The 19108-nt window shown below is 39.1% G+C and overlaps 1 protein-coding gene across 1 annotated transcript in view; it reads left to right on the top strand.

Moving 5' to 3' along the window:
- Positions 1–19108, top strand: part of SerT (Serotonin transporter) — a 36370-nt gene that overhangs the window by 12863 nt on the left and 4399 nt on the right. Inside the window, exons 2-10 of the mRNA XM_065488370.1 lie at positions 642–1004; positions 5701–5835; positions 12689–12902; positions 15469–15607; positions 15898–16032; positions 16792–16895; positions 17811–17935; positions 18079–18177; positions 18235–18380. Of these exons, the coding sequence (XP_065344442.1) occupies positions 659–1004; positions 5701–5835; positions 12689–12902; positions 15469–15607; positions 15898–16032; positions 16792–16895; positions 17811–17935; positions 18079–18177; positions 18235–18380 (1443 nt within the window). The 5' untranslated portion in view covers positions 642–658. The remainder of the gene's footprint in view (positions 1–641; positions 1005–5700; positions 5836–12688; positions 12903–15468; positions 15608–15897; positions 16033–16791; positions 16896–17810; positions 17936–18078; positions 18178–18234; positions 18381–19108) is intronic.

Here is a 19108-nt window from a genome sequence, read left to right as displayed (position 1 = left end):
GCAAAAACGTTGCTTTGTCTCTATGTAGCATCTCAAAACATCAGAGTTGCTTTCTCCTCTCGGTTGCTCGCACGGGGCATGATAGGGGTTGTTTTTACTTAATGACTCCTACTGAGGGGGCGCATTTTGTACCATCTCAGTGGCCCTTGTTCGGTGCCAAATTGAAAGTGCGCATGGATTGATATATGACGGGAAATCGGATTCGCGTTCCACTCCCCACACGTGAGCGCTTTTTGCCTCGCAATCCGAGATTTCAAGAATAGCCAGCTAAACTAGGAATGTGGAAAAATGTGTTGCATTATGTATCAGTCGATTTTCTTGAATATCTTAAAAAGGAAAAAATATTTAAAGGAAAAATAGTTAAATATTTACCAATGGAAGACTTTTTCAGTAAATAAGAGGATTATAAATTTGAGACTAAAATTTATAAAAAGAGGAAAGGCAAAACAGAGCAATCAGCAGATTATGGTATTTGACACACAATTCGTGAAAAACATTTACAAGTTAATAAAAGGATAGTGTTTGAATATCATAGATAATTTTCCAAAATCAGCAAAAGTCGTTTTTATACAATTTTTAAGTTTTCTAATTTTACAATTCTGGATTCTACCTCTACCCTAAATTTTCATTATGTGTTTCAGGCCCGCTGGAGGCGGCCATGCAGCTCGCGCCCCTCGCCTCCGGGGAGGAGGACAAGGGCGGCGGAGGGGGCGAGGGGGCAGCCGATGGCGAGGTGGCCTCGTGCAAGGGGCTGCTGAGCGCCACCCCAGGGCCCACCCCTGACCCCACCCCTAGCCACAACAACAAGGTCACGCCAACCCCCAGCATGACCCTGCTGGCCACCGCGTCCACCGGCGGGGCCGGCGGCGTCACGCACACCACCGACATCCACGTCAGGGAGACGTGGAACAAGAAGGTCGAGTTCCTGCTCGCGGTCATCGGCTTCGCAGTCGACCTTGGCAACGTGTGGCGCTTCCCCTACATCTGCTACCAAAACGGAGGCGGTGAGTTAATTTTTTTGATTGAAACAGTGAGGAAATAATTATTCTTTAAATTAAATTTTAAATGTAATTCAAGCAGAATTTAATTTCAAGGATATCTGATTTGATTAGTGTGGCACTTCTCTTGCTCAAATTTTTGGTACCTTGATCATTGTGAGAAACAAAATGCAGAATTGAAATGTACATGTATATATTTTATTTGGATTATTTTACACCTTTTACTTTAAATCAACAGAGGATTTTAAAGTAAAATCCAGGTGGTTTCAATTGCGAATTTGGATTATTTTCAACAAAAATTAGTCACAGTGGAATTAATCTTGGTCTGAACATTTCCGAAGGTCTTTTGGGAGCAGACACTGATTTCTGAACTTAATAAGGTCATCAAAAATTGCTTTGAAAAACTTTTCCTAGAAATCGACATCGTTGCAACACAATATTTTTTTGCTAATTTCCAGCTGTTTACCACCTGTTTTTGATTGCAATAGCGACGAAAATTAAATGAAACGCTATATGAAAAAAGTATCTTAAGATGTCGGATTCTTAAATAATATCGCAAAGAAAACAACGAAAATTGTAAACTGCAAATAACTATTTAAATCTCAATGAGTTTTGTTCTCTTTTTATAACGAACAGGATTTGAAACGTCCCTTATTGTTTTAATGCAATATCGCGTGTGAGTATCTGTAAAATCTTAAATGTACCTATAATGCAGACATGTCCCGCATTTTTTGAGGTGTTTATCGAGCTTCATGAGCGATTTAGACAGGTGAGAGTCTCTAATTTTAGCACTGATTTGGCAGACAAGTGATGATATCTGAGCAAACACGATGCTTGAAGAAATTCCTTTCCATTTCAAAAATAGCCTCGAGATGCTAGGCATTTCACTTTTCATACACACACGTATAATCAAAGGAGCGTCACGCAACCGCTCCGCGTTTGACTGACACAAGATAGACGAAACTATATCCGTGAGAGGCGCAAATTTGAGGCTCGCTGCTCTTTTTCTCTCCTCGCCGGGAGTGAGTGAGTGAGAGGGGTGCCGGCAGGATTGATTTGTGAGTAAAATCTGAGGCGCTCTCGCGATCGTGCAATTGAAGAAGTAGAGCACACACAAAATCTGACTGTCGCGCATTCATTCCTCAGCTCACGCACTTTGTTACCACTCAGGCTACGCTGGGCAAATATTGGGCCTGATTCCGATCACACGGCAAACTCGCTCTCGGTCTCGGTGATTGCACGCTCGCCCCGGATGCTCACTTCGGCACGCTATTTTCGGTATCGTCCTTGCAAATTGAATCTGAATCCGAAAAAGCTTGATTGTTTATTCTCATATGTAAGGTTCAATTGCTGATTAAGTTTGGAATTGTTTTAGGATGTCCATATAACGAAATGATTAAAATTTTCATTCCATATTATAGAAATTTACAGTAATACAGTAAAAAAGTGTTAGAATAAGAAAATTTACGAAATTTTCATATTAGAATAGTTTTGGTCCTTAAAACCACTTTGGCAGTTCTTTGCTCGTTTATTGTGAGCCTTTTTCGATCTCGTTTTGCTAGTTGGAGTAAAATATTGACCGTTTTCTTCTTATACATGATTCTAAGAAGAGGGCAAGAGATTAATAATGTATCCCACGAGTCAAACCATTCATCACTGAAAACAATCCTTCGTCATATTTTCATGTGCGAAAATATCATTCTATTGGGGATGCATATTTCAAAGTCAGAAAATCTTCAAGTATCACTAAAAAAGTGATAAAAGAACTTTTGTGCGTAGACATTATTTTAAAACTCATAATTATTACTACTGTAGTTAAAACAATTAAATATAGAGTTAAAACTTGCAGCTGAGATATTTTAATTATTATAATTTTTTCCTATTGAGCAAGATTTAAAAGTTTGGTCTTTGTGGCGTCTTTGTATTTTGATTTTACTGGTCTGCCTGATATCACCTAGGCTTTGTCCTTTGTCACCCCCTGTTAAACAGCTTTGGTTTGACCTCTGTAATGCAAAAAACAAGAGTATTTTTGACAAATTGTAGGAATGAACACCCATAATAATCTATTATAACAATTAACAATACATCATTGAAGCTTGACGCTAAATCTTCTTAGTGTTAGGTAACAACTTTTAACGCGATGATGTTGGAAATATTTTTTGCAATGCTGAGGGCTTTATAAAATACGAACTTTAGGCTGCTCATGAGATTTTCACTGGACAAACTCACATAAAATTGTTTAAAAATCATATAAAGTAGAGAATTCTCCTCGACCTAATTAAGTTTTTTTTTAAATTATCGGACTTGACCTGCAAAATCACCAAACTTTGAAAGAAAAAGCATGTTACATCCTTAGAACTATAAAGTGTCGGTTTTCACTCCAGCAGCAGTGTAGTGTGTCGTATCATTATATCAAAATTGATACTCGCAGCAAATTCCAGAGACGATCAAAACGACCGCTCGTTACAACTTTATTGCTGCTGCGCGTTTGTCCACGTAGCTAAAGTGCACCCATAGACACGGTGAATGCACAAAGTTATTGGCTCGGCCTTATTTGAAGACGTCACCTGAGAATTTGTAATTGACACCTCCGATACGACAAGGGAATCTCGCCTTCTTTTCCCATATTCTATTTTATTTCTCTTCTCGCCAAAGCAATAAAATATGGGCTTCTTTTTTGTAACACAGTAAATTGGTGCTGTAAAATATCCATTTCTCAAGTTCGCGGACGCAGAGCTCTCTTTTCGCTGTCGCGTAAAAGTGACGGGAGATGAATAATGCATATTTGAAGAGAGTACGTGCTCTCTTTGAGTTCTCTCGCGCCATACTTTTAATTCATTAAACTCGGCTTGTTGGCTCAAACGAGATTATTTGTCTTGAAAATTACTGCACAGCCGTAGCGTTTGTCGGGAATAAACAATGCGCGAATCATTCTTCTCTTTAAATCAATAGTTACCATCGCGCCGGTGGAAAGTCTTTGATGTTGCTCACAATTAGGAAAAGAGAAGAAACAAATAAAGTATTTCTTCTTATTTATGTAGCATGTTTCATTTACTTTATAGTACTTGTCTAGTGAGAGTAGCGTTAATGCAAAATGTTCTTTGAATTTCCCCTGTATGTCAAATTTAATGAGTATTTTGATTTTAAATGAGGCAATTGTTTAAATTTTATTATGAGTTAATTTCTGAAGAAAGGCTCACTCAGAAAATAGAAATAAAGAGCTTGCATGGCTTATTTGCGAAATACATGATAATGGAAAGGAATTCAACTAAAAAATATTTTAATGCCATTTTCTATGTTTAACTGATTTAATTGCGATACGAAAGAAAATACTACTTGCTATTGCATGAGCCAATCCTTAGCAAAGATTTTTCGAGATATATCTGTCCGCTTTTCAAATGGCTCCATCTTTGAAATCGTATTTCGTTTTGTATGAAATAATAATAATAATAATCATTATTTATCTTTTGGCATGTACATAATTCAACAAAATAAATGTACCAAACCACATACATCCAATTGCAAATCATGTTGTGGTTGCTCATAATAAATCAAGCTCATGTTGCAAAGATTACGACGAGAGAAATTAAATTAAAAATTTTGGGAATATTTTTCTTAAATCTATGATTGTGAGTTGTTTTTACTGCTGAAAATGAACCTCGCTTAAAAATTGCACTTTGAAGAGATCAATTTTTAAACAATTAACCTAAACTGTCTTCTGAAACATAACCGAGCCAGGGGCTTGCATTGCTGCGCCTCAAAAATGCTAAAAACTCAAAATAAGTTCCAGCCTTGTTTGCTTTCCAAAACGTCGTGCACGGAGGCGGAATAATTCCGACAAACCACTTGGACTCCGGGAGATGCAAATAGGTGCATCGCGGACTGGTGGAAATGCGTGATTTGCGATAGCATGCCATGCGGTCAAGAAAACAATTAAAGAAATGCTATTTTCGACTACCGAAGTAACAAAACCCAAAACACATTCAATATGTTGAAACAAATTTATCTAACAAAAAGCAAGAGTTATAATGTATTAAAAATATTATTTAAAAAAAAATAAAAATGCCTAACATGATACAGTATTCATAATTAGATGTACTAAATATATTAAAACGCCTGATAATTCTGATAATTCTGAAAATTAATGCAATTAAGAAAAAAAGGGATACTTTTTATGCAAGAGGGCAAAGATAAATATATCCTAACTCTGGGTTTCGTTTGAAATCTTCTGTAATTGGTTTCCAGCTTCAATCATTTTTATAAAATCTATTACTCACATAAATAATCTAAAACCTTAGTGACTCCTCTACCGGAAACTTGATATGGACTGTAGTAAATTCTGTTGAATGATTTAAATTTTGGACATGGGGAGGTTTATGGTTAAAGTGCCCTACTGATCCGTGTAAAACATAAATTCCGTTTTTTAATTTTCTCAAAGGCTGCATGAAATTCCAATAATATATTAACATATTATTCTTCTCATTTAAAGAGCACGTAATAGCACTTTCGCAAAGTTGTTTAAAAGTGATGTGCTCGAGAGTAAAACTCAACTCCAGCCGAGCACGACAAAGTCGGTTTCTCACCCCTTTTTCCTCCATGCACTCGAGAGCAATCCATCAGGGGCAAAGTAGGGAAAAAGCGACATTATCGCCGAGCCATCTCATTAGCGAGACGTGTGCTAAGAACAATCGTTTGATTTCAGGCGCCTTCCTCATCCCCTACTGCCTGATGCTGGTGTTCGGCGGGTTGCCACTCTTCTACATGGAGCTGGCTTTGGGGCAGTTCCACCGCAGCGGCTGTCTCACCATTTGGCGCCGTATTTGTCCTGCTCTCAAAGGTCAGTCAATACCGAGTGTTCATTTCACTGAGAGTCAGTGTTTGTCGCAAGCTTCGCCGGCCAGCCGCCGATTTATTTATCTCTCGGCTCGCTTTTTATATATGTAAACGGGTCACTCGGCCCCGAAAGCCGCCCTTATGTGTCAAGAGGGTTGCCAGTTTAATATTAGGACGCTTTGATCTCGGCGCGGCTAGGCGTCATTTGCAGCCGCACCGCACGGTTATTTGCCACAAAATTATTTGTCTGTTGCTGCTGGCGAGTCGCATGCACCGCCGACACTGCTTGCCGAGCGAGGCATTATCTGCGCGCCGCCTCCCTCGACGACGGTCGGATTCTGTTGCATCTATTTGCCTTTGGGCTCGGCTCCGAGGTGAGTTAGGCACGGAATCTTCTTTCTCGTGACACTCCTCAGACTTCGGCTTTGAGAAGAAAGCACAAAAAAGAAAGGAGGAGCTGCGGTGGCGGAGGAAGGGAAAGAAAGCCGAGGTTGACTTGTTGGAGCCGAGTAGAAATTGCTGAAGGAATTCAAGAGATGATGCTTAAGATATACGCGGAAAGCAAAGGTACTCACTCACTCACTCACTCACTCGCTCCCCGGAACGATTGTGCAACTCCACAAAGGAGAACTTGAGTTTTCTTTGTGCCTTTATCATTTGGAGAAAGTCATCTCTCGTTGTACAAACTCGGCCTTTAAGAATGTTTTATTTATTCAATCAAACAGTTGTACATTGATTAAAAACAAATACGTGATTTGTTTGAGAGGAAAATGAAATGAAGTTGGTTTGGTTATTATGGTTTCTTGGCAAACGCAGAGAATTCGGCAATGTTATTAAAGCCCCCTGCAAACTACAATGCGTAGGTGCCGCAATGCACGCCTGCCGAGCAGGTTGCATAAAACCAACTTTAAGCAAACTTGTCCATTAATTAATTATTGCAATAGAGAGATTAATTGAACAACCTTTGAGCTCTACTTGATATTGCAAATTACGTTTTACATGGCTTTGCTGCTACTGGGAAACCTGTTCCACTAAGTTCTTGTTGTTTACTTTGTTTTTCCTCTATTAAGCGTCCAAACAATGTCCTGAATTTGGATTGACTGAATTTTTCTAGCCAGAAACGACACCATTGTTTGCCACTGAAAGTCTCTTAATAATAAAATTTCTTACCTACAATTTCTGTTGGACGAAAATTCATATTATATTTGTTTTGCAAAGAAAATTTTCTAAATAATTACAGTTGTTAAACACCGTTGTAAAACGCAATAGCCGTCAAATTAATTATTTTGCGACACAAAAATGGCAAAATGAATTAGGTTAGCACCTCTCTCGCTTCCTTCATAATTTACCAAGAGTCCGTTTAACTTCAACGATCAAAATCAATTTTCCTATGCATTCTGTGAACAAATTTTAAGGGTGAGAGAAAGGTTGTTGTTAGAGCGAAAAATCGCTTAAAATGCAGAGATTAATCGAGGTAGCCTGTTCGTGTTTGCGACGCCGTGTATCATCTAAGTGGTGCAATTTGCAGAAGTGCTTTTCTCGACGCCGCAAGCAGTGCCCCTGTGTAATTTTTGACGTAATGCGAGCTCTACGTGGAGAAAATGTGCTCGTTTTAATCGTCAGCATTTCTGCTGCTAGGAAAACAAAGAGTTTGTTTGCTGCTGATGGGTGAGCCTCCCATGTTGAAAATGGCATTCTCACATAAATGCATTTCACGGAATGGTTTAAAAAACAGACCAAGGGAAGATTTTGTTCAATTCTTATAATGCGATATGAATTGGATCTTAAAATGTTTAAAAAATTCTCAACTTTTATTAAGGTATGTAGTTGAAAATGGTAAAAGATTATTTTTTTAATTAATTTGTAAACAAATTGACAAGCAAATTATTTGCGTGTTCATTTTTTCTGGTTTCACCTTAATAATCTTATAATTTTATGCACGTTTAAATATTAAAAAATATATTGCATGTCGTGTAACACATTTAAGTGTGTTTTAATTCAAACAGATAAATATTTAAGACAGCAGAGTATAAAATATTTTTAAATTACTGGGTAAATGCGACCATTGTAGCAGCTCTTTCATTTCTCTTAGTGTACTTAAAATATAAATATCCTAACGCTATTCATACGAATAAATGAAAATGAGGCATTATGATAATTCTTATAGTTTTATTTAAATTTTACGATTTTTGACATGTATAATATTTAAAAACATAGTTTATCCCCAGTCCCGATGTGCGGAAAATGATGCCGTAGAAATTTTTCTTGTTTTTTCCCGGTTGCAACGCAACAAATAATGTGTACTCAAAAATAATAAAATCATGATTAATGCTCACAGATTTAATTTGTATAAAAATTTGATTAGTTTTTTTTATAATTTTCAGCGGTAGGTTTGGATAGTAAGAAGTTCAGATTCCTCATCTTGTCATCTCTTTGCCTTGCTCACTCGGTGGGATTAAGATATAGAGAGTACGACTATTCGGCCACTTGAGTGAGAATAATTCAGCCGGAAGTGTCTGTGAATACATCGCCGAGCAGGCGGCGTGATTGCTTTTGCTCAGCGCCGCTCAATGAAGGCAAAACAAACATCATTACTGGCGATCTCGGACTGCCAATAAATACCCTCCGAGTTCGGCAGTGCGCTCGTGAGAGTAAAAGTAATTTGGCGCAAAATCCCGGCAGATTTGCTTCGTGAATGAGTTGTGTGTTGCGCTGTTATTATTATCTGGCCATCCCTAGCGGACGTGAGAGACCAGAAATGCCGATTATTCCGCGGCACAGGGTGGAAAAAGTGTAACGCACGACGCCCAGCACTTCGGCACGGGCAAATTAAATTAAATTCTTGATTGGAAAATCATCGATCGATCGGTCAGCAAACATTGGAGTAAGTTGTTGCTAGCGCGCGCGAGAGGGGAAAAGCGCGTCTTTTATTCCTCAAAATAAGGCCAAACGAAGCGAAAGGGGTCTGCGAGCGTAAATAACTGCGAGGAGGAATCGAAACGAGCCGCGGATTGCTGCGCTGAATGTGTAAACACGCGCCTGGCTCAAATCGCAAATTAAAGTTGACGCACTTGGCGCGTGCTGCATACCTGATGAGGCGAAAACCGCGGCATATATTTCTGTTTGTGCCTTTGTTTGCCACGAAGCGTCGAAAGCGACACATTGGCTGCCTTGTGAATGGCTTATTTTTTGTTTGCCCAACCAGCCTTTTCAAGAGAGGAAAGGAGCGCTAAGGAAACAACATTTTGGAAGTGCTTCGTCTTACGCAAGATGAAAAATACATTAACATAATGTTTGTCACGGAAATCTCACAAAACATTCACTTAACCGCAAGCCCAAATGAGTTTATTATTTTATTTTAGAATAATTTTTGTTAATACAGCTTTTTCACGCGAATTACTACAATCTGGAATTTAATTCTTGGTTTGCAGCAAAAATATTTGTTATCATAGCTACAAACAGACTGTATTTTTTTAGTCATTGCTCCTGAACAAATTTCAAATAATCACATTTTTATCATTTTGTTACCTCAAAGTTGATTTCATGGTCCACGATTGCTAGTCATCATCGATATTTATGTTCACAATTAAATAAAAATCACAAATTTAAATGCTGGTTGAAAATATCAGAAAATAATCTTTCACATTAAAGATAAATATGCAGCTTCCTTGTAGTGCAGTTGTCTGTGGAAATACAAAAATAAAGCAGTAATACGCTAAGGGAGCTGCAAATATTTCATTCAAACAGAAAAATGATGACATCCTCGATTGCATCTGCCTTCATTGGCATCTACCAACAATATCAGATAAATATTAAATCCGGAAATTCCCAAATTTAATTACGGCTTGAAGGCGTTTTCTCGCTATTGGAGAATGAAAGTGCTCTGATTACAAATTGGTGATCCATATGTCTGCGTCCTCCGCGGCGTCCTCACCGTCCTTGTATGCGAATAAAACGAAACTGGTGCGACCCTGCTGCTTGCATCCCCTCTTTGACAAACCATCCCTCGCTCAGCCAGTTTATTCGCCAGATTGATTGAGCCGGCGTCTTCTTGCCATGCTAATTGAGTTTGTCGCCTGCTGCTAGAGGCGGGCATGCGACAAACAGATTGGATTATGACTCAAGAATCGAAGCTTAATTGCCGACCTTACAGCATAAATGAGTTTATCTGCTGATCCGGCAGCGACGAGTGCCGATCACTTTACCTTATACACGTGCTACCTTTCTCGTGCATCACTTTTTAAATGCCTGATTAGAACTTTGCTGTTTTCTCAATTGACAGGTTTGTTGAAGAATGGATGCGAGACTGTCCATTCGTAACTTCCCGATTAAAATAAATTCAGTGCGACATTTGTCCTCACGGATATTAAACAAAGTTTATCTTTCCTAGTCCTGCTTGATTGATTGTAATGTTTGTTAAGAGAAATTACAAATTTAAAAATTAAATTATCCAGCAGTTTCCAATCCCTTCAATATTAAAATTTCAATTCTTACTACGAGTTAACTTCGTAATTTGGACGATTCATTATAAATCTAAGCTTTCACTTAGTTAAAGAAAAATAATGCTGGAATTTTAAGCTTTTAAAACAACTCTGAAAGTCGTCTTAAAACGTAGTTTGGGTATAAACATGAAATAAAACTATCTACCGTTTCATCTTCTGCTAAAGCCCAAAATTGATTGAAGTCAATAAATTTAAAATTAGACAGTTCAATTGATTCTAATGTATACATTTAAAAATTTCAAATAGTCAGCTGCCTCCAAAATATGTGGTTTAAATTTATTTTTATGTCGTAACAAAAACATCTTCAATTCTGCAATAAAGAAAAGACATGTTGAGAAAAACTGGTAATTTTTAATACATCCAACATAAATAAATGTCTCAATATTGCGGTTGTTGGTGTTGTTGGATGAGAGGCCCGGTTTGGTATGTCACGCAAAATGTAAATGCCATCGCAAAGAGGGCCGTATTTCTGCTTGCGAATTTCGGCGAAGTAATTTCGCGGTTGCATGCAGGTAGAATGAAAATGAGGGTGGAGAGACAAAGCTCGGTAAAACAAGAGAGAAACGGGCCGTGTTATTACAGTAATTATAGCCGCGGCTGCTGATCCAGAAATAAAAAAGCCACTTTCTCGCCGCCTCTCTCAGGCGACTAATGGCGCGTGCTGCTTGATTAAAAAGAGCATCAAAATTTTAATATTTCGGCCGTCTGCTCCACCGCACTTTAAACGGGCTCTAACGTGACTTTAATCAACAACGCGAGATAATCTTCATGGAATATTACGTAATATTCACTCGCATGTAGCAAGTTAAAACATTTATCATCTGTTTTGTGCACAAATAAAACTCTTAAACGGATTTCCACGAACTTCTTTCACAAGCATTTTTAAAGTGGCCCTTTAAACATCCGTGCTGGCCCTTATTGTTAGAAAAGACATCGTTGTAAGCCTCGTTTCGTCGCGTGCGAATACGCTGACTGATGCATCCGAAGCACGTGCTCTATTGGCGCCCTTTGCGAACATTTTTCTACAAGACAAGCTGCGCCAGATTTGGCTAATGTAGTTTTCCCCAATCGACTCCTGGCTCGGCAAATAGTACACAAGGGGGTGCAACGACAAAACACCTCTTCCAGGAAGGTCCCAATCCCTCTTTTGCTCTCACACGTGCCGAGATCGGAACACGAGGCTTGTGCTCACAGGCTGGAAAACGGAATGCAAAACACTGGTTCTCAATTGAGTGCGCAGTTCATTTTTTTTAAAGAAAGCAGAGTTTTCTTAATTTCCAGCCCTGATGAATTTGGTTGTAGCTGAATATTTTAGCAGCATCTGTCGCTGAAGAGTAGAATTGAATATACAGTAAACAAACCAAATAGTTATGTTTTATTTAGTCGTTTTCATTTCCAGTGAATTTTGTTTCAATTTTTCTTTTCAAAAATAATTTATCAAACAAATTATTTCAATTTTGTAGGGCTTAAACGCAGATTTTTTCTTTTGAAAGGGTTGCAAAAGAAAAAAATCTGCGTAAAAGCCCTAAAAAATCAAAATAATTTGAAAAATTCGTTTTGGAAAGAAAAATTGAAACAAAATGCACAGGAATTAGCTGTAGGGAATCCTGAATCAGCATTCACTGTTCTAATAATTGCTGTGCTCAGACAATATTGTTAATTTTTAGTTAATTTTGTGCAGAATAGAGTTATTTGTTATTTTGTTAGTATCATTTTAATCATTACTTTCATATATTTTTAAATCTAAATTTTAGTGATTTTTCAACTCTCATTTATTTTTTATGTGTACAGGATTCCTATTTGTTTAATATATGGCTGTGAATTTTAGACAATCGAAAATATTTTCTGAGCCTCCAACCGTCGCTGAACCATCAAATAATGTAGCTTTGCAAGTTCACTATACGCCTGCTGAAAATCGACTTAGGCAACCAGTGCAGCATGGCGTCGACAAGTAGCGTGTGTAATGCATCAGTGCAGTCAATATTGAAAATACGCTGATTCTCTGCAAACGCCGTTTTGGAGTTGATAATTTTTGGATGGCCGGGCGGCGGATGTATTGGCCAGTGGCGCGACTCGGGAGCTGCTGCGTCAGCCTGTGTGGTCTCAGAGTGTGCGTCCATCGCTGCTGTGATCAGATTTTCATAACTGTTGCGCCGCACTAAAATTGCGTCCACCAGAGTGGAAAATCAGCGAAAATATTAATACGAAATTGATCTGCTTTGGCAAAAGAGGTCAGGACGAGCACCGCGAGCTGGAAAATCGCATCTCGCAAAATAATAAACAGAGCATTTTTTTGTGTAAGAAAAGCGCGAGTCACTGCCTCGCAATAATGCAAGCCGATTTTTCTGTTGACAGGAGTGGGCTACGCCATCTGCCTGATCGACATCTACATGGGCATGTACTACAACACCATCATAGGCTGGGCCGTCTACTACCTGTTCGCCTCGTTCCGCTCCGAGTTGCCGTGGACCAGCTGCGGCAACTCGTGGAACACGGAGAACTGCGTCCCTGTGCTCAACGTGTCGGCCCAGCACGCCAACTCCACCAGCCCGGCACAAGAGTTTTTCACGTAAGTTATAAATTTACACTTAGTTCAGATACAAAATTTCTATCAAACTAACACATACAAGGAAACAACTAGTGCTTTGCGCGGGTCGCGGGTTTGAAGGTTGAACCCGCAAAACCCGCACCAAACCCGCGGGTGCGGGTCCAGATTTTGCAAATCCAATATGGCGGATTGCGGGTGCGGGTTGGCGTAGTGCGGGTTGACTCAGCAAACCCGCAACTTTTTTGTAATTCTAATAGCACCAACAACAGACCCTCCTGCCAGCACCAAAAACAGAAAAAAACGGCCCCTCCTGCTAGTACCAAAAAATGACCCCAATACACCAAAAAATGACCCCTCTGCACCAAAAAATGACCCCAATACACCAAAAAATGACCCCTCTGCACCAAAAAATGACCCCTATACACCAAAAAATGACATTTTTTTCCATAGTGAGGGGTCATTTTTTTCCATAGGGAGGGGTCATTTTTTTCCATAGGGAGGGGTCATTTTTTTCCATAGGGAGGGGTCATTTTTTTCCATAGGGAGGGGTCATTTTTTTCCATAGGGAGGGGTCAATTTTTTCCCTAGGGAGGGGTCATTTTTTTCCATAGGGAGGGGTCATTTTTTTCCCTAGGGAGGGGTCATTTTTTCCCTAGGGAGGGGTCATTTTTTTCCATAGGGAGGGGTCATTTTTTTCCATAGGGAGGGGTCAATTTTTTCCATAGGGAGGGGTCATTTTTTTCCATAGTGAGGGGTCATTTTTTTCCATAGGGAGGGGTCATTTTTTTCCATAGGGAGGGGTCATTTTTTTCCATAGGGAGGGGTCATTTTTTTCCATAGGGAGGGGTCAATTTTTTCCATAGGGAGGGGTCATTTTTTTCCATAGTGAGGGGTCATTTTTTTCCATAGGGAGGGGTCATTTTTTTCCATAGGGAGGGGTCATTTTTTTCCATAGGGAGGGGTCATTTTTTTCCATAGGGAGGGGTCATTTTTTTCCATAGGGAGGGGTCATTTTTTTCCATAGGGAAGGGTCATTTTTTCCATAGGGAGGGGTCATTTTTTTCCCTAGGGAGGGGTCATTTTTTCCCTAGGGAGGGGTCATTTTTTTCCATAGGGAGGGGTCATTTTGCTGAAAAAAGTGACCCCTATGCACCAAAAAAATGACTTCTCTGCACTAAAAAATGACCCCACTGCACCAAAAAATGACCCCTATACTCCAAAAAGTGACCCCTATACACCAAAAAGTGACCCCTCTGCCTGCACCAAAGTGACCCCTCTACTTGCCTTCAAGCCGTGTTTAATTTAACGTAAAATTTGGCAAAATCTGAAATTTAATTTTCCGTGGTCTTGATTTCATTACTACACATTTTAAAGATAAACTGACCCGCAAAACCCGCACCAAACCCGCGGGTACGGGTCCTGATTTTGCAAATCCAATATGGCGGATTGCGGGTGCGGGTTGGCGCTAGGTTGGCGTAGTGCGGTTTGGTGCGGGTTCAAATTTTGAAAAAAGACATGGGTGTGGTTTGGGTGCGTTACGAAATAAGCGGGTTCGGTGCGGGTTTGGGTTGAAAATTTGTACCCGCGCAATGCACTAGAAACAACTAGGATGGTAGTTGGCGGTGAATTTCTTATCTACGAGGGAAAATGTTTAAAAAAAACTTCTTTTGAAATACATTGGCTGGCAAAATCTTTCATAGCTTGTTTTTGAGTTGAAATAACTATTCCAATTTTTGACCTGATTATGAATAAATGCATCTCTTTTTTTCTTAATAATTTATTAATCGATTCTTTTTTCGAATAATTAGATTCCTATGCATAAAAATGTTTTTGGTGTTTTTTCGTGTGATTTCAACGATAATATTATTTTGACTGTAATGTTTTAAAGCATGATCAATGAATAGCACTAACTTTTCGGAAATATGAAAAACTGTCAGTAGTTTTTAATCAATTTCATGAAAAGATAATATATTTCTACAGCTGCCATGATATTTAGAGTTTTTTAAAAACTAAATTAAGAGGCCAGAAAAATTCTTGCAGAATTATTGGTCATTTTATCAAACTCCTTTGTAAATCGCTAAAAAATTTCGACCACTGAAGTTGGTAAGACACACATACATTATATAAAAGACATTCGACATACTACTAATACAAATTTCTTCGCGACTTCATTGCGCTTATAAAACGTGTCCAGTTTCATGATCTCTTATTCCATCTGAATTAGAATTAATTGAAAGTTATCCTAATCTGGACAGTTCAAAATATCAGAACACTAAGCTAAAATTTATTACTTATACTACTCATCTCTCATTCACTAATAATTTATATCAAATATTTTTATTTTCTAAGTAATGTTCTGGTTTTAATTTTTGGTCCATTTAATTTCATACTATTACTACGCTAAAATAATTTGTATTAAAACCAACCGATAAAATTTAACAAATTGTATAAAATGTTTTATTTAAAAAATTTCCATAGTATAAACCCACAATAAATATAATTTAATATTAAATTTAAAACAATTTTTAAACTTAGTATAGTATTTATGTGTTTGAAACTTTTGACAATTTTTGTGTCATGTGCGAAGGCGGAGCGTTTTGGAGCAACATCTTTCCGACGGGCTGGACCACATGGGGCCGATCAAACTTTCCCTTGCGGTCTGCGTCTTGGCAGTTTTCATCCTTGTTTATTTCTCCCTGTGGAAAGGAGTTCGCAGCACCGGAAAGGTAATGGCTCATGGGCGAAAAATAATTCAGACACCCTTTTAACGCTATGGTGGTGCTATCGCTAGTTTTGTTTGACAATTTGCGGAAAACACAAAGCGTGGTGCGTTCATTAATCAGCTGTCGCTTGGCCCATTACAGTCGGTATTGCACAAAGCGGCTCGAGTTGATGAAAGACCGATAGGGCTGAGTGGGCGGTCGAAAAGCGAAACACAAGCTTTGTGGGAAACGAGCCGTGATGCCGGTTATGCATGGCTCTAACTAAAATAAAACGGTCTCGTCTTGATTGGCAGGTCGTCTGGTTCACAGCCCTAATGCCCTACATAGTGCTCTTCATCCTTCTGGGCAGGGGCGTCACGCTGCCAGGTGCCGCCGATGGCATCAGGTACTACCTCACCCCGCAGTGGCACAAACTCTACAACTCCAAGGTAAAAACTGCACCCCCTGAGTTTGTCTTTTTCTTGGTGTTTGCTCGAATTTTACTGGATTGAAGCACACTGCCAATTAAAATAATTGCATGTCAAAAAATCAATTAAATGAAAATCTGTATGAGCATTATGAAGCATAGATATGTTTGCACTATCCTGATTTTCCTGATTTCTCTAAGTTTTTTTTATTAACAAAACAGCTCACAGAATATTTAAATTAATAGTAGATACATCTTGTGTCGCAAACGGTCTGCCATCATTTAAAATAGGGCAGGAAATGATTTAAATATTAAATACGACAAAGACAGCGAATTTTTAGATGGTCGACTGATTTTTCGAGCCTCCAATCGTCATGGGACGATCAAGTGGGTACGATGCATGCAGTTTTAAGCAATTTAAACCTCTTTTTAAACCATCTAACAACTTCCAAAGCTGCAAAAGCATAATTTTTGTTTTAGGTACAAAAATATCATTTCATTTTTGAAAATCCTTAGTCACACAGGTATGAAAAAATATTTCATATGTGTGTATTTAAAAAAGGTAAAGAAAAAGTGAGTTTTCTAATATTTATAATTTTATTAAAACAGGAAGAGATATTCTATTTTCGTCTATTTAGTGCTACTCTTAACAATTTTTCGATGTTAACTATGTCTAGATAAAAAGACCTAAAATAATAAGTATTATTTATTCATTCAATCGAGTTATTATCGTACAATATGTAGAAATGAAACAAATGTTCTCTTGAAACTTTTGTTTCAGGTGTGGATCGACGCTGCATCGCAAATTTTCTTCTCGCTGGGACCCGGTTTTGGTACCCTCCTCGCCCTTTCTAGCTACAACAAATTCCACAACAACTGCTACAGGTAAATTTGCGTCTGCCTCGCGTGCCCCTTTTATTTAGCGCGTGTGTTGTGCTGCCGCAAAGTTGGGTCGAGCGAGAGTTGTTTTGAGTCTAGACCACTTGATGTCACACTCGGGCATTATGCTCGATATCACTGCTTCCAGCACGCACACCCTAGATGGGGCAATATTGACCAACCCTCGAATAAAAAAGAGCGAGGGTGCGTGCACTCTCGCGTGGAGCGGCGCTTTTCATTGTGGCCCTTCAAAGTGGTTTTTGAGAAAGAGTTACTGCTAAACAGGAGGAAAATGGGATCTAGAATTTTTTTGAATATTTTCTTTACTTGGTTTGAAATAAAATTTGATTTGTATAGCATTAATCTGGTTTGACAGAACTGAGTTCACGCTATTAATTTATTTGAGATTAATCAGTTTATGGAAAATGAAAACTTCACCAAACACTTGAAGTGTTCAACATCTCAGACAAGAAAAAAAAATAAATAATAAGGGTATCAACGTTCACTTCTCTTATTCATTTTTCTTCACAAAATGTTTCACTCACATTTCTTCACTCGCGCATAAAAAACAAAAATACATATTTGCTTTTCCTTTTAAGTCTTGTCTAAATCTAAATTCAAAGAGGCATTTGTTCGGTGCCCCCTTTCTGGATGAAGTGGCAAGGGCAAAACTAATTGCAAGAAAGTTGGTGGAAAAGCAAGTTTGTATGAAGAGTGGAGGGATGATAAATGCCGCTCGTGTGTGGTTACGGCAGCGGGGGGAAAAAGGCAACTTTCCGACGCCATCGTTCGTTACACAGCAGGCCGCCTTATTTAAACTAACTGCGATCACGGACTGTGTTTCGCTGTGTTGCTTTCATCTCTCAACTTTTCTTTTCCGCTTCGCAGAACTTAATTGGCTCCTTTGCTCGCTTTTCGCAGAGACGCCATCCTGACGAGCAGTGTCAACTGTCTCACCAGCTTTCTCGCGGGATTTGTCATCTTCTCTGTGCTAGGCTACATGGCCCATGTCCAGAACAAGCACATCGAGGACGTCGGCCTAGAAGGTGGGAAAAATTTACATGTTTTACAATTCATTTTAGTTTGACAAGAGGTAAAATGATATTTACAATTCGAAAAATCTTTGATGACTTATTTTTACTTCTGTGTCGCGCAGGTTGCATATTTTAACATTTGTTTCTCCTCATAGGTCCTGGCTTAGTTTTCATTGTGTACCCAGAAGCCATCGCCACGATGTCTGGCTCAGTATTTTGGTCGATAATATTCTTCATCATGCTCATAACCTTGGGTAAGTAACCCAAAGAAAACAAATAAATTATCCTAAATTTTTGTGATGAAATCTAAGGGTTGGACAGCACGTTTGGAGGTTTGGAGGCCATGATCACAGCCTTGTGCGACGAGTATCCACGTGCTTTGGGTCAACACAGAGAAAAATTCGTCGCTGGACTTCTCGTGTTCATTTATATTTGCTCCCTACCCACCTGTACTTACGTGAGTTTCATTTTTCGATTTAAATGTGTTTTTCTACTACAGTGTGACTGAGCGCTTCTGTCGGATTTTCCTTCGTTTTTGGACTTATAAAACGGGCAAGGATTTCAATAAAACGTTAAAATGCAGCGAGGAAAAGTTGCCTCCAGGCCGTTTGTTTTCGCTTGCGCTCGAGTCGGATGGAAATTTTTATTGACACGGAATGGAAATGCAGCCGCACCCAATCTGCCGGCGCACCCAGCTAATGGATCTCGGCAATTCTTTTTCGCCACCCTGACACTTCTTCATCATGAATGTTCCATGAGCTAGGCCGCGATAAAGGGAGAAAAAGTAGAGTTGCGTCGGACAGAGCAAAAAGGATTCCTCTGTTTGCCGCACTCAAAAGTCAGCCAATCAATTTCTGTTTACGCCGAGCGTGGCCGCACAATTAACCGCGCTGCTGAAGTGACTGAGGGGAGTTGCTGATTTCGCCGCGTAGCACCTTACTTTATTTATTCTCCCCGCGCGCAATCCCTGGGGGCAACAAGTGGAGCGAGCTGCGGCAGCCGAATCGGAATGCTTTGTTTCTCATGGAAATCACAGCTCGTTTTGATTTCCTGATTCTTTTCTCACGCATTTGTAAATTACTCCTGCTCGCAATCAGCAAATTAATCAATCTTCGTCGTCAGTTGCCATTAATGTTTTATAAGGACTTAACAGAATATGTATGCAAAGGTCCCAAAACTAAAAAC

This window comes from Cloeon dipterum, chromosome 4 (genome assembly GCF_949628265.1).
Source record: "Cloeon dipterum chromosome 4, ieCloDipt1.1, whole genome shotgun sequence".
In the NCBI taxonomy this organism is placed as follows: Eukaryota; Metazoa; Arthropoda; class Insecta; order Ephemeroptera; family Baetidae; genus Cloeon; species Cloeon dipterum.
This window is presented reverse-complemented; position numbering and strand designations above follow the sequence as displayed.